Here is a 13,218-nt window from a genome sequence, read left to right as displayed (position 1 = left end):
AACAAATCTAATAATTAAAATCTAAAATAACAGTTTTACATTAAAAAGTCTAAGAAGAAAAAACCCCAATATATAAAATACATACACACAGTCATACCATGCATAAAACCATATACACCATATTTTTGGGAGTATAAGATGCACCAGAATATAAGAGGCACCTAGATTTTAGAGGTAGAAAACAAGTAAAAAAATATTCTGAACAAATGGTTTAATAATATTTTATTTAATAAAATTCCAGTGTAGCAGTATACTTTTTACAAACATGTACACTTTTTACAAATTTCAAACTCGACAGTTTTAAGATTAGTGGACTTCAACTCCTAGAATTCCTCCAGTCATCTAGCTCAGAAATGGGAGTTGAAGTTCACAAGTTTGAAGGGTCTTGCAGCCCTAACCCCTAACTCAGGGGTCTTCAAACTTGACAGCTTTAAGACTAATGGACTTCAACGCTCAGAATTCATCCTCCGGTCATGCTAGATAGGGTAACTAGAAGGCAAAAACTAGAAGGCTGTTTTTTTGCAAAAATGAGGTGGGCAAGGGGTCTTGGAAGCCTGTAGGGAGAGCTCCTGGTGCTGGGGGATGGCAAGAATGCCCTAATTTTTGTGAAAAACAAACCATTTTTCACCCAAGTGTTTCACAAAAATCGGGACATTCTTGCCTTCCCCCAGTCCCCAGGAGATCTCTGCAGGCTTCCCAAATCCTTTGCCCATCCATTTTTGCAAAAAATGGAGTCCTTGGAGAGGGGCGGCATACAAATCCAATTAATAAATAAATAAACTCAGTCATTTTTCACAAAAATGGGATTTTTGCCATCCCCCAGTTCCCAGGAGCTCTCTGCAGGCTTTCCAGACTTTCTGCCCTCCCCATTTTTTGCAAAAATGGGATGCGGGGTGAGGGGGCTTCTGGACAGCAAAAAAATTCTGCATTCGGTGTATAAGACACACCGACATTTCCACCCTCTTTTATTTAGGAGGAAAAAAGAATGTGTATGGTATATAGGAAATTCTGCCCAGAGAGTACTGTAGCATTCTGTGGTTTATACTTCATCCACACAACATTATCCTGTACTGAATCGAGAGGGTTACTTGTAAATAAATAAGCACAGGAGCTCAATCTGATTTCATTAACTCATTGAAATGAATGGCATAAGATTTCAGCTTCGTAGTTCTCTGCCTGAAAGATTTGTCCAATTTTAAGAGTTGTAAACTTGAATTGAGGTTCATTTTCTATCGTTTGAAATTGATTTCATGGCCCTTTGTAAGAGCATGATACAAAATTTTAACATATCTAATCATAATAATTCTAGGACATGCACTGTGGTTACATGCAGTATTTTCAGGCAAACTCTCCCACAACCTGGAGTTTCACCCAAAGTTGATTCAACCTTCCATCCTTCCAAGGTCAGTAAAATGAGGAGCTAGATTGTTGGGACAATATGCAAATAATGCCGACAATGTGAACTGCCCAGAGAGTGCTGTGTTGAGCAGTACACAATCCTAAGGAAGCCGGAGTGGCGCAGCAGGTAGAGTGTTGTACTGCAGGCCACTGAAGGTGACTGTAGATCTGAAGGTCAGTGGTTCAAATCTCATCGCCGGCTCAAGGTTGACTCAGCCTTCCATCCTTCCGAGGTGGGTAAAATGAGGACCTGGATTGTGGTGGCAATAGCCTAGCTCTGTTAAAAAGTGCTATTGCTAACATGTTGTAAGCCGCCCTGAGTCTAAGGAGAAGGGCGGCATAAAAATCGAATAAATAAATAAATAAAATGCTATTGCTATATTAAGTAAATACTAGGCAGCCTCTTGTGAAGACACCATTGTACAATAGAAGGGGTTATGTCCCTGCCTAGAGATTAGAGCTGGGTTGTTTGCTTAGGGATGGCTGTCATTGGTGAAGCCCGACTAACCGCCCTATTGGTTGCCTTGGTTAAGCATTGTTCAGGCGGGAAATTGTGGGTTGCTGGATTGGTGGATACCTCAGCCGGCTGGGCCTATATAAGGTCTGTCACCGCCAGTTTGTTTCTTGAACCCTGTTACCTTGCTTGTTCTGCAAATAAAGTTCTGTCTGTGATCCACCTGTGTCCAGCTATTTCAGAAGGCATTTAATGAAGTCTGTCTAGCTTGCTAGGATCCCCTTTGAAAGAAGATTTTTTGATTATAAAGACAGTCAGAAGGACCATGTTAGGTAATTTGATCAATTCCTTGTTCCCCTAAAAACTACTGCAACTAAAACTATTCTGAAGCAACTATCACTTGTAGGCCATTTTTAAAAGGTAGAAACATATATAAGGAAAGAATTGCAGAAATTCAGTCAGGAGTTTTATCAGGGCAGGAATACTGCAGCAAGACTAACCACCGTGCTAGCAGCGGCTTTGAAAATTTTGTTTTATAAATGTGGTAGTTGTTCTTTACTAGTCTGCAAATGTGGCTGCTCCTTCTCTCCTCCTTCATTCCTTTGTTTAGCCAAAAATCTTTTCCACTGTCATTTTGTGCACCAACGATGCAACCAAACTCCACTTCTGTGGTCTTAAATGTTCTTTTTTCCCCTTCCCAACAAGCTAGCAACAGAAACAGTTGCAGTGGAAATTGTGGAATCCATAATGACATTGGAATGCAATTCTCTGTTTGGCATTAGGGTTTTAATTAAGGTTTTGCTGGGTTTGCCCATTTTTTTCCCTTTGCCCCCCATCTCTCTGCCAAGAAAACCCAGCATCCTGACACTCTCTGAGGACAAATTGAAAGTAAGAAGTTTGGAAGGGAGGGGAGGAGGGAGCTACGTGGGGATAGAAGCAGAGCCTCTTGATTAGAAAGTATAATTTAATAGAATGTGTATTGAACTAAATGTATTGATTAATGTAGAGGATATAGTACTTATATTGATTTGAACTAAAGATTTAGTACTAAAAGCTGTAAGCCCAAAAAAAAAAAAGCCGTTGCAGATTGCTACAAAAGTCAGTTTAATGCTGTCCTTGAGAATGCCTTCACAAAGAAATTCTTCTAATGTTTGAGGAGTAGGTAGAATGCTGTATATGTCAGTTTGATCCCGGAGGGTTTTATTTTGTACTCTAATAGCTGTTACGAGCCTACATTATATCCAAGGAGTAATTTTCCTTAGGGTTGCCTGGCTCGCTTTGTGTCAATATTCTAGCATTTTAAGTCACGTACAGTATATGCTTCTGGGAACAGCCGAGGAGCCAGCCAGACTCATAATGGTCTGCATTCATTAATAAAGGCAGAAGCTTCTGTCCCTCCTTTGCCCACTGCAGGGATACCTCCCCGGTCTTTGGGGACCCTGCAGACACATTTAAAGAAAGCTTTATTTTGAGTGGGCAGGAGATGAAATGCAGGACTTGCAGGCATTTCCTAAGTCAGCTCTATGCCCAAGCACAGAGGTGACCTTAATGGGTCAGAGAAGAATGCAGGTCAAAAGACTTATTATCCAGCCTGTTGGAAACCAATTGCTTTTAGGTTGAGGGGGAAAGGGTGGTGTTTTGTTTTGTTTTAAAGTAGCGCTTAAAGGTTAGTAATGTAGAAATTTGTTTTACAACCCAAGGCTGTCCTGGAATGTAGTCCATTTTATAGAAAGGGAGAGGAAACTAAAGCCGAGCTTAGTTTTAAATTCCCCACAAATTACAAAATGTTAGTATAGCATAATTAGTTAATCAGTGATGATTGATTACTAGTGTTTGCCGTCTTGAATTAAGGAGAAGGGTGGGGGGAAAGATGTTGCTGTGATACTGTCTCCATCTGTTGAACAATAACATCTTCATTTAATCTTTATATTTCCTTATTTATAATCTGCTTTTCAGCAACAATCGCATTCATTTCATTCAGCTTCAAAATGCCTCATTTAAATTGAATGCAACTGTACTTTCCATTAGGGACTGTAATGAGGTAGTGAATTAGTAGGATTTCTCCCTCCTTAGAAACTCCCCTCCCTTCCTTCCCTCCCTCCTTCTTCCGTAAAGATTTTTTCCCCCTTAAGGATATAATTCAAGTCATGAAACGGTATCTATGAAGCAAAAACTGGCAACTGAAAAGAACAACAGCCCTGTTCTTTGGAAAGGAATTTTCTTGAGCCACTGTTTTAGTAAAAATTATCCAACAGTTTCTATTAGATTCGCGCATAAATGAAGAGGCGGAGCCACAGAAACGGTTCAGCACCTTTATTGTTTATTAGCTAGAATTAATACGGACTGCCAGCAGGCTGCGGGGAAGCCATTTTAAGAGCTTCCCTGAAGCTTGCTAGCCACTGACAGGAATTTATTTTCCCCACCACTAGATTAGCCAATCAGTGGCGACTATGCAAATAATCACTACATCCTTCCATCCATAACAGTTTCAAAGATTTTGTGCACAGAATGGGCATAACTTGATATGACTACAAATAAAACAGCCAAAACACCTGTATATATAATTTTGCAAATATAGCAGTCCCACTAATTTCACTGAGAAATTATCTTTGTAACATTTTCTTAGGGTTTGGGAATGTGATATATGCTAATTACACGGTCCATTGGATTATAAGAATATATACTCCTAAATAAAATTTATACTGATGTTTTTAGTCTGAGAATGTGTATATGACGGGAAGTATAGGTAGTGCTTGATTTATGACAATAACTGGAATCAGAATTTCCATTGTTAAGCAAGACAATTAAGTCAGTTGCACCCCATTTTACAGCATTTTTTTGCCAGGGTTATGTTGTGGCCTGTCCACGTCCCGCGCACCTGGTCACGGATCCTGAGGATCAAGAGACAGTTGTGGCCTGGTACCCAAGTCTGATAGCAAGGAGGTTGGAGAGAATGTGGTGCCAGAGGCCGAAAGCCAGCCATGGCCTTCTGCACCTCCCAAGGTGTCACATGAGTGACTCAGGAAGAGAGGAGAAGCATTTTCTTGATGCTAGGGTATGCAGAATTGCCAGAAGGCACGAGTGGCTAAGCAAGAGGAGGTCTCTGCGTGAATAGATCTTTAGAACAATTGGCCACTCCCTTAGATTATTTAAGGTTGAGCCATGTGACACTTCAGTGTGGAAGTCAACTTTGGTAATGTTTCAGATGTCCACTCAGAATTCTCTCTTGGGATAATATTATTTCAATGATGAATTAAGAACTGGGGAGTTGGGCTCATTATGTCCGGGCTTCCGACCAATTCAGAGTGAGTCAGTTAATGAGAGCTGTGTGATCAAAGAAAATATATTTTGATTTCTGAGTTTTGGTTTCTGTTTTGAACTCTAATTAGCAGCTGGCACCAAACAGACTCATGTCTTGCTTTGTTTCTGGATTTCTAAATCCAAACCTCCCTGCTCCTAAAATATTAGAATTACATGCTCAAATCTTGTAAAATCAGTGTGTGTAGGCTTATTTTGGGGGGGGGGGCATCTCTGGGATAGAACAGGTTATTATACGAATACTACAGTTTTTTTTTTAAATGAATCATGTGGTCATTAAGCAAATCCGGTTTTTGTCATTGACTTGGTTTGTCACAAGCCAGCTGGGAAAATTGCAACATGACCTCAGAATGCTATAACCATCATAAATACAAGCTAGTCACTAAGTGCCTGAATCACAATCACATGGCTGTGATGGTCATCAGTGTGAGGACCTGTGATAAGTCACATTTTTCAATGCCATTGTAACTTCAGTTGATTGCTAAACAAATAATTGTACGTCAAGGACCTCTTGCATTTCTCTACAAGCAAAAAAGGAGTGACAAAACAGAGTACTCCACCATACCCAAATCAATGTTAAATTTGCAGTATAAATTATTTATGATCTTTTCCCCACTTTGAACTATGAGTAGCTTCAGCATGTTCTACAGATCTTTCACCATTAAGAAAAGAGGCTATAAGAAATACAGTACAGGAAAATAGAACATGTGTGAAGTAGCTGGGAACAAGTATTTATTTAATTCGATTGTATGAGGAAGAGAAAAAGAGAATAAATTTAAGGAAGTTATCTATACTTGCAGAGGAACAATGATAAAAAAACATATTGGTTTCATATGTACTGTTTGTCCTATAAAGGGCAAAACCCATTCTGAGCTACACTGAAACTTTTATTGGTTTTCTCTGTGGCCTGAAAACTCCCGTGTTCCGATCAACAGGAGCTCCGTCTTCTGACTTCCCCACTTACATCAATTCCCATTGTTATGGAAGTAGGTGTTCTGAGCACATGAAAAGACAATATACAGCAGAGAGCTACTGTGTGGATAATAGAGGAAAATTTTGCCCTAAATTTTTAAACACAATCTTTTTTGTGAAAAGAAACACTCTTAAAACAAAACCTCCGACCGTTCATAACTGGGATTAATGGTTGCAATTTTCAGTTCTTAGACATGGGGTCTCCATAGACAGTCCCCCCTCCAAGAATATAATGTGGCTCTCTGTGGGATTAAAGATTATTCCTTACCTCATCTCTTCCTTTCAATCTTTCACCTTTTTGTCTCATAAAGTTATAACTGGTATGAGCAGGAAGCTTTTCTCCCTAATCAAATGTTTCTCCCTGGTTTGTCCATGCCTTAGAATGCAGAGAATTTACATATACATCATTAATATTAGGAGGCTGCTTCCAAGGTGTATAAACCGAATGTTACTTCGATCCAAGGTGCAAACAGAAGCAAAAAGAATATTTCTAAACTTTGCTGCCTCCATCCCGAGTTTTCCATTTTATACAGTCATTGGAGCATCAGGATCAATTTCTGTAAAGATTTAAAGAGTTTTAACGGGCAAGAGGGGCGCTGGTCTCATTTGTGCATTTTCGGGATCCACCCTCATCTTTATGTTTTGCCTCGCTCAGTGATTTTTCTCCATCATTTTGCCTTGAATTTAAATCAGGGCATCTCTTAGCTCCGGAGAATGCTTTTGTGCAATAGGCTATATCAGCTGTGGGACCCCAAAACAGAGCTTAGTGAAGAATAATTCCATAGTTTATTTTGCATCTACCACATTAGTGCCTTTGTGTGTTTTTTCTTTAATTAAAAAAATTATTGAGGTTTGAGTCCTGAGCACACATGAAATACTACTTTCAATTGTGTCACATAGTGCTATGTGGCTTTTCTAAACCTTAAACTGGCCACATGTGAATCCAAGGTTTTAAAAGAGGTAAGAAGACTCATTAAAACACATAGGCAATGATCCAGCATTACAATTCTCTCCTATTGTTGATTATGATAGAAGCAAAGGGCCTCATGTGTGCAGTGTTGTTCTATGCTGGAAGTTTGGCCTCGGGTAGAGCTCTAGATAGCAGCTACAGACTTTCTGAAGAATGGATACTGTCCATTGGGATAATTAAGTATTAGCCATGCTCTTGCAGCGGTAAAACCCGTGTGTCTTTTATTTAGACAGTACAGCAGATTTATAGATAGATGTTTCAGGTAAAAAGGTATGTAGTTGTTTAAGCTGTTCCTTTGCTGAAACACATTTAATTGCCCCGGAAAGAGTGTTAAACTGATCCATTCTACTGCTGTTTGAAGGTTCCATTTTCTTTCCATTCTCTCTTGCTGAAACAACCCAACATGCACTTTAATTGAGTCATGAGAGAGTAGGGGATTGCACTTGGATATACATCAGAATTTTCATTCCTTGAAAGCGAATATTGTGCAAATGAAGACATTGGGTTTAAATCCATACCCATCTGTGTTCTGTTGCTGCTTGTTCCTAGTTAACCAGAACCACATCAGGTTTTTTTAAATGTTGAGAGTGCAAATTACCAACATCAATACAATAAGCAGGAAGCACAGAACCTGCTACCAAGCTGATTGGGAAATGTCCCACATTATATTCATTCAGTTTGAAGATAATGAAAAATAGAATTTGTTTAACTATCACTGAAATGACTACTCAGCAAATTGATAGGTTACTATATAGCCCTTTGTTGCTGCTGTGGCCCGATCACACCTAAAAAGGGAACTCTGATTGATTTGGGTCAGGCAATGGAGAAGAACCCTAACCCTAACTGTAAACCGTTGTAAAAATAACAATCAGATTAAAATATGGACAGGTTTCATTTTCTTTTGTACCCTTTCCCACTCTAAAAGACAATGCATCAACTCCTTTCCTTTCCTTGTTCATTTGTTTACCTTCCACCCTTTCAGATATTACTAGAATTTGCCTATTTTAATAGACAATTGGAAAATGGAACCATAAAAAGTACCTGCAGTTTTGATGTCCTCTGTATAGATACATACACATACTCACACACCAGGGGTGGGTTCTAATGCCTGTTTGCTTCCTCCACTTCCTCCCTCCCGTAGCTGTGCATGCACTGTGCCAAAAACTCAGCTTCTGCGCATGCACAGAAACAAAAATTAGCTTCTGCACATGCGCAGAAGCCAAAAACAAGATGGCAGCACCCACGAACTGGCACCAACAGAACCAGCTCTATGATGTCACCACTTGTTCACTAACAGTTCCAAAGACCGTAGGAACCCATCTCTGTCACACACACACACACACACAAACAAACAGAAAGACAGACAGAGACAGAGAGAGAGAGCACAGTTATTTGATTAGCAGTTGATAACTGGAATAATAGTTAACTATATTGCAGCATCCCGAGGTTATAAGATTGCTATTTGGGACCTTTGCTGCTGGCTTCCAAAAAGCAGAATTCATAGGGAAGCCAGCAGACGGTTGCAAATGGTGATCACTTGACCTTGAGATGCTGTGACTGTGCAGAATTCATTTAACAACTTTAACAAGAATTGCCAGAGCTACCGTTGTTAGTCAGTGCAGCTAGGTAACGTCACAATTTAGGATCACATTGCTTTGCCAAAGAATCCCTAGTCCAAATTACTCTTGGTAAATCAGGATTACGCAAAGGTGAAGACTCCTACAGGCACACATTTTGTCATGTGTATGGCATATGCCACGGGTGTCAAACTTGCAGCATCATGTTGCTGTCATGTGACTTTTGTGATTTTTTTTCCATTCGCAGTGTTGGGGTGGGTGTGGCCTGCGCATGACGCATTGGGCCCATGGGCCACCAGATTGACATATTATTATTATTATTATTATTATTATTATTATTATTATTATTATTATTAATTGGATTTGTATGCCGCCCCTCTCCGTAGACTCGGGGCGGCTAACAACAGTAATAAAAAACATAATATAAATCCAATACTAAAACAACTAAAAAACCCTTATTGTAAAACCAAACATCCCTACAAACAAACATAACATGCAGAAATTGTAAAGGCCTAGGGGGAAAGAATATCTCAGTTCCCCCATGCCTGACGGCAGAGGTGGGTTTTAAGGAGCTTACGAAAGGCAAGGAGGGTGGGGGCAATTCTAATCTCCGGGGGGAGTTGGTTCCAGAGGGCCGGGGCCGCCACAGAGAAGGTCTTTCCCCTGGACCCCGCCAAATGACATTGTTTTGTTGACGGGACCCAGAGAAGGCCCACTCTGTGGGACCACTCCAGTCAAACAGAAGTTTACATGGCATTGCAGTTGAGGCATTCACTTCAGTCATGTTCCTTATTTGTCTTTTAAAAATCATATTTCATCTCTAATTTGGCACTTGGTACACAGCATATGATCATCTGGATATTGCATTGAAGCAGAAGCTTTAAATTGATGATATTTCCTTTGGAAGTGCATCTTCTAATATGATTCCAGCCACACTGAAATATGCATATTTTAAAGTTCTAGATCTTATGCATCAGAGCTGGGATATTTCAGTATTTAAATAAATCTGATTATGGAATCTGCCCTAATCAAACATACCTATGATATAAAGCCACAGAATGAGTTTTATCACATGGATGATCTCCCCTGCAACAAGCACAAAGTTTGCTTATAAACAGTCTAAATACCCAAAAGAGTGTCTTCTTGCATATAATTGTGCTTTATTGCACAAATTGCAAGGACAATACTATTGTGTCATGTTTCCATAAAGCCATATGACACAGTTCGCATATTAACTTTTCATAATACCTATTAGATCTCAACAGGTAAGTTGGATCAGGCTTGATTTTCTAATTTCTAAATTGTCCGAATTTAAAATCGGCAAGTATTAAATATAATAGCTGCGTTTTTAAGGCCTTATTCCATCACTGCTTTTTCACTATCGTTTTGAAATGAATTAATGTAGAAAATATACTGTACAGGTGACATCAAATAAATGATGGAATATTTCATTTTTAACTGTGTTGAATATTTTTTTTCTCTTAGGCTACTGGCCAGAAGCCTTGTATTGCCTAGTACATTATGTAGTTTAGTATTTTCTTAGAATTTTCTGCCATGATGGGATATAAAGGGGCTTTCCCAAATATGCCCATGTTACTCCAACACTCCGCAGTCTGTATTGGTTGCTGATCAGTTTCCGGTCACAATTCAAAGTGTTGGTCATCACCTATAAAGCCCTTCATGGCACCGGACCAGGGTATCTACGAGACCGCCTTCCGCCGTATGAATCCCAGCGACCGGTTAGGTCCCACAGAGTTGGTCTCCTCCGGGTCCCGTCAACTAAACAATGTCGTTTGGTGGGACCTAGGGGAAGAGCCTTCTCTGTGGTGGCTCCGACCCTCTGGAATCAACTCCCTCCATAGATTAGAACTGTCCCCACCCTCCTTGCCTTTCGTAAACTCCTTAAAACCCACCTCTGTCATTAAGCGTGGGGCAATTGAAACATCTCCCCCTGCCTATGTAGTTTTTTGTGTATGATGTGACCGTATGTATGTTTTCATATACTGGAGTTTCTTGGGGGGGGGGGTTAGACTTTTTAAATGTATTATTGTTATTTTAGATTCTAACTATTAGATTTGTCATTATATACTCTTTTTATCATTGCTGTAAGCCGCCCCAAGTCTACGGAGAGGGGTGGCATACAAATCTAATAAATAATAATACTGCAACACTCTCTACATGGGGCTACCTTTGAAAAGTGTTCGGAAACTCAGATCATGCAGAATGCGGCCACGAGAGCTATCGTAGGGCTTCCTAGATTCGCCCACGTTTCTACAACACTCCGTGGCCTGCACTGGCTGCCGATCGGTTTCCGGGCACAATTCAAAGTGTTGGTAATGACCTTTAAAGCCCTTCATGGCATTGGACTAGAATACCTCCGGAACCGCCTTCTACCACACGAATCCCAGCGGCCGATAAGGTCCCACAGAGTTGGCCTTCTCCGGGTCCCGTCGACCAAACAATGTCATTTGGCGGGCCCCATGGGAAGAGCCTTCTTTGTGGAGGCCCCGGCCCTCTGGAATCAACTCCCCCCGGAGATTAGAACGGCCCCCACCCTCCTTGTCTTTCGCAAGTTACTCAAGACCCACCTATATCGCCATGCATGGGGGAATTAAGACATCTCCCCCAGGCTTTCTTATATTTTATGTTTGGTATGTATGTGTTGTATGGTTTTTAAATTGTTGGGGGTTTTTAATGTAATTTTATTATTAGATTTGTTCCATTGTTATACTGTTTTTATTGTTGTTGTGAGCCGCCCCGAGTCTTCGGAGAGGGGCGGCATACAAATATAATAAATTGATAAATTGATAATAATAATAATAATAATTCCTAATAAATGAACCTAGGATTGTAGTCATGGTTTATTGACTGCTTTTAGAAATACAGTTATTTATTTCTATGTTGTATGCAGCTTCCCAATCCATGACAATGACTCTGGACAACATACACAGATTAAAACATTAGCTATACTGAATGTGGTATAATGGGTTAAATTTATATACGGGTACTTAGTCATGTATAGGCCTACAGTGTAGATACATATGTACATTTTTTATAAAACTTGCTTGGTATTTTGCACAAGACATACCATTAACATGGTTTTTAACTATCTTACAATTAATGTGATCTTTCTGTAGCATTCCTGCTATATTTCAGCCTAGTGATTGATTTTCCTTTCCCTTTCCTTCTTCTTTCTTCACAGAACCATACGATGACCCAACATAGCAGTTAGTGCAAGGCCCAGTTCTTCAGAAGAGGAATCTTTGCAGGACGGAAAAAAAAAGGGAACATGTTTTACTCTTTGCACGAGACTCTCATTGTTAATATATATTATTCAGAAACATTGTATTGTACCATAAAACCTGTATTATGGAAACTGTTGGATGTTCATGTGTTTGAACTTTTGAGCACCGGAGAGACTTCCTGTATATAAAGTGTTGCACATGTATTATGTTGTCTGATACTAAAATGGTCTTATAAAGACAAGTGGACTTGGGCCCTATTCAAGCCGGACTAAGAGAATAATTATAATACCAACAACATATAAAATGGACATATGGCTTAAGGAAAAACAAAAAAAAGTGGTGATACAGTACAAACCTTTTGGCCTTCCTTTTGTTCAAGCTTATGTCTACAACCTCTGTCTTTTGGTATTCAAAGGATGAATCCAAGAATATTTTTAGTGCCGAAGAAGAGGAACAAGAAGAAGAAGAAGAAGACTCTCCAAGCAGGACTCCAGCTGAATATGGCCTGTATATATTTGTAAGCCTTGCGATATGACAAATAGCATTACCATATATGCAATAGTTGTTATGTAGATTGTCAAAAGAAACTTTTTTTTCCTGGATACCATTTGAAGCTTTTGAGTGTTCCAGACTTTTCCTTAATGATGTCACATGGCCAAATTTTTGAATCAGTTGAACCTAACCTGTATGTTACTGTTATTAATGTTTACTCTGCAGTCTGAACCTGGAGATTACTGGAATGGTTTTCCAAGAAGAAATAAATTCAGTTTACCATTACATAATACGTATCTTTTCTTTTGTCCCAGATTATTTTATTTACTTTTAAAAGTTCCCCTTTGCAAATGAATTGTGTTCTCATAACTTTCATTGTCAACCTCACACATTCACGTATCACACATGCATGGATAAATGTATTCTAATTGATGTACTTCAATTGATACCTTATTATTTTAGATATGTTAACTGTATATTCTTTTACCATATGTAACTTTTTTTTTTTAAGAAATACAGTGGTACCTCATCTTACGAACGCCTCTTCTAACAAACTTTTCAAGATACGAACCCGGTGTTTAAGATTTTTTTGCCTCTTCTTCCGAACTATTTTCACCTTACGAACCCAAGCAGCTGCTGCTGGGATGAAGGGGTTTCTTTTTTTCCCCTTTTTTGAAGAAAGGGAGGGGCGGCTTGGAGGAGGAAAGATTTTGCATGCTTGCAAAGGCACTGAAACGGTGTCTTTTTAAGAAAGAAAAGGGAGGGGCAGCTTGGAGGAGTAAAGATTTTGCA

General features: G+C 39.5%; 1 protein-coding gene across 8 annotated transcripts in view; it reads left to right on the top strand.

Annotated features, from left to right (window-relative positions):
* Positions 1–12,716, top strand: part of ZNF521 (zinc finger protein 521) — a 378,383-nt gene extending 365,667 nt beyond the window's left edge. For all 8 annotated transcript variants that reach the window (XM_070747664.1, XM_070747658.1, XM_070747654.1 and 5 more), the window contains one exon: positions 11,892–12,716. In XM_070747664.1, coding sequence (XP_070603765.1) covers positions 11,892–11,921 — 30 coding nt within the window. In that variant the 3' untranslated portion in view covers positions 11,922–12,716. The remainder of the gene's footprint in view (positions 1–11,891) is intronic.
* The last annotated feature ends 502 nt before the right edge of the window (positions 12,717–13,218 follow it).

This window comes from Erythrolamprus reginae, chromosome 3 (genome assembly GCF_031021105.1).
Source record: "Erythrolamprus reginae isolate rEryReg1 chromosome 3, rEryReg1.hap1, whole genome shotgun sequence".
NCBI lineage: Eukaryota > Metazoa > Chordata > Lepidosauria > Squamata > Dipsadidae > Erythrolamprus > Erythrolamprus reginae.
Note: the sequence above shows the minus strand (reverse complement) of the source record. Positions and strands in the feature narration are given on the sequence as shown.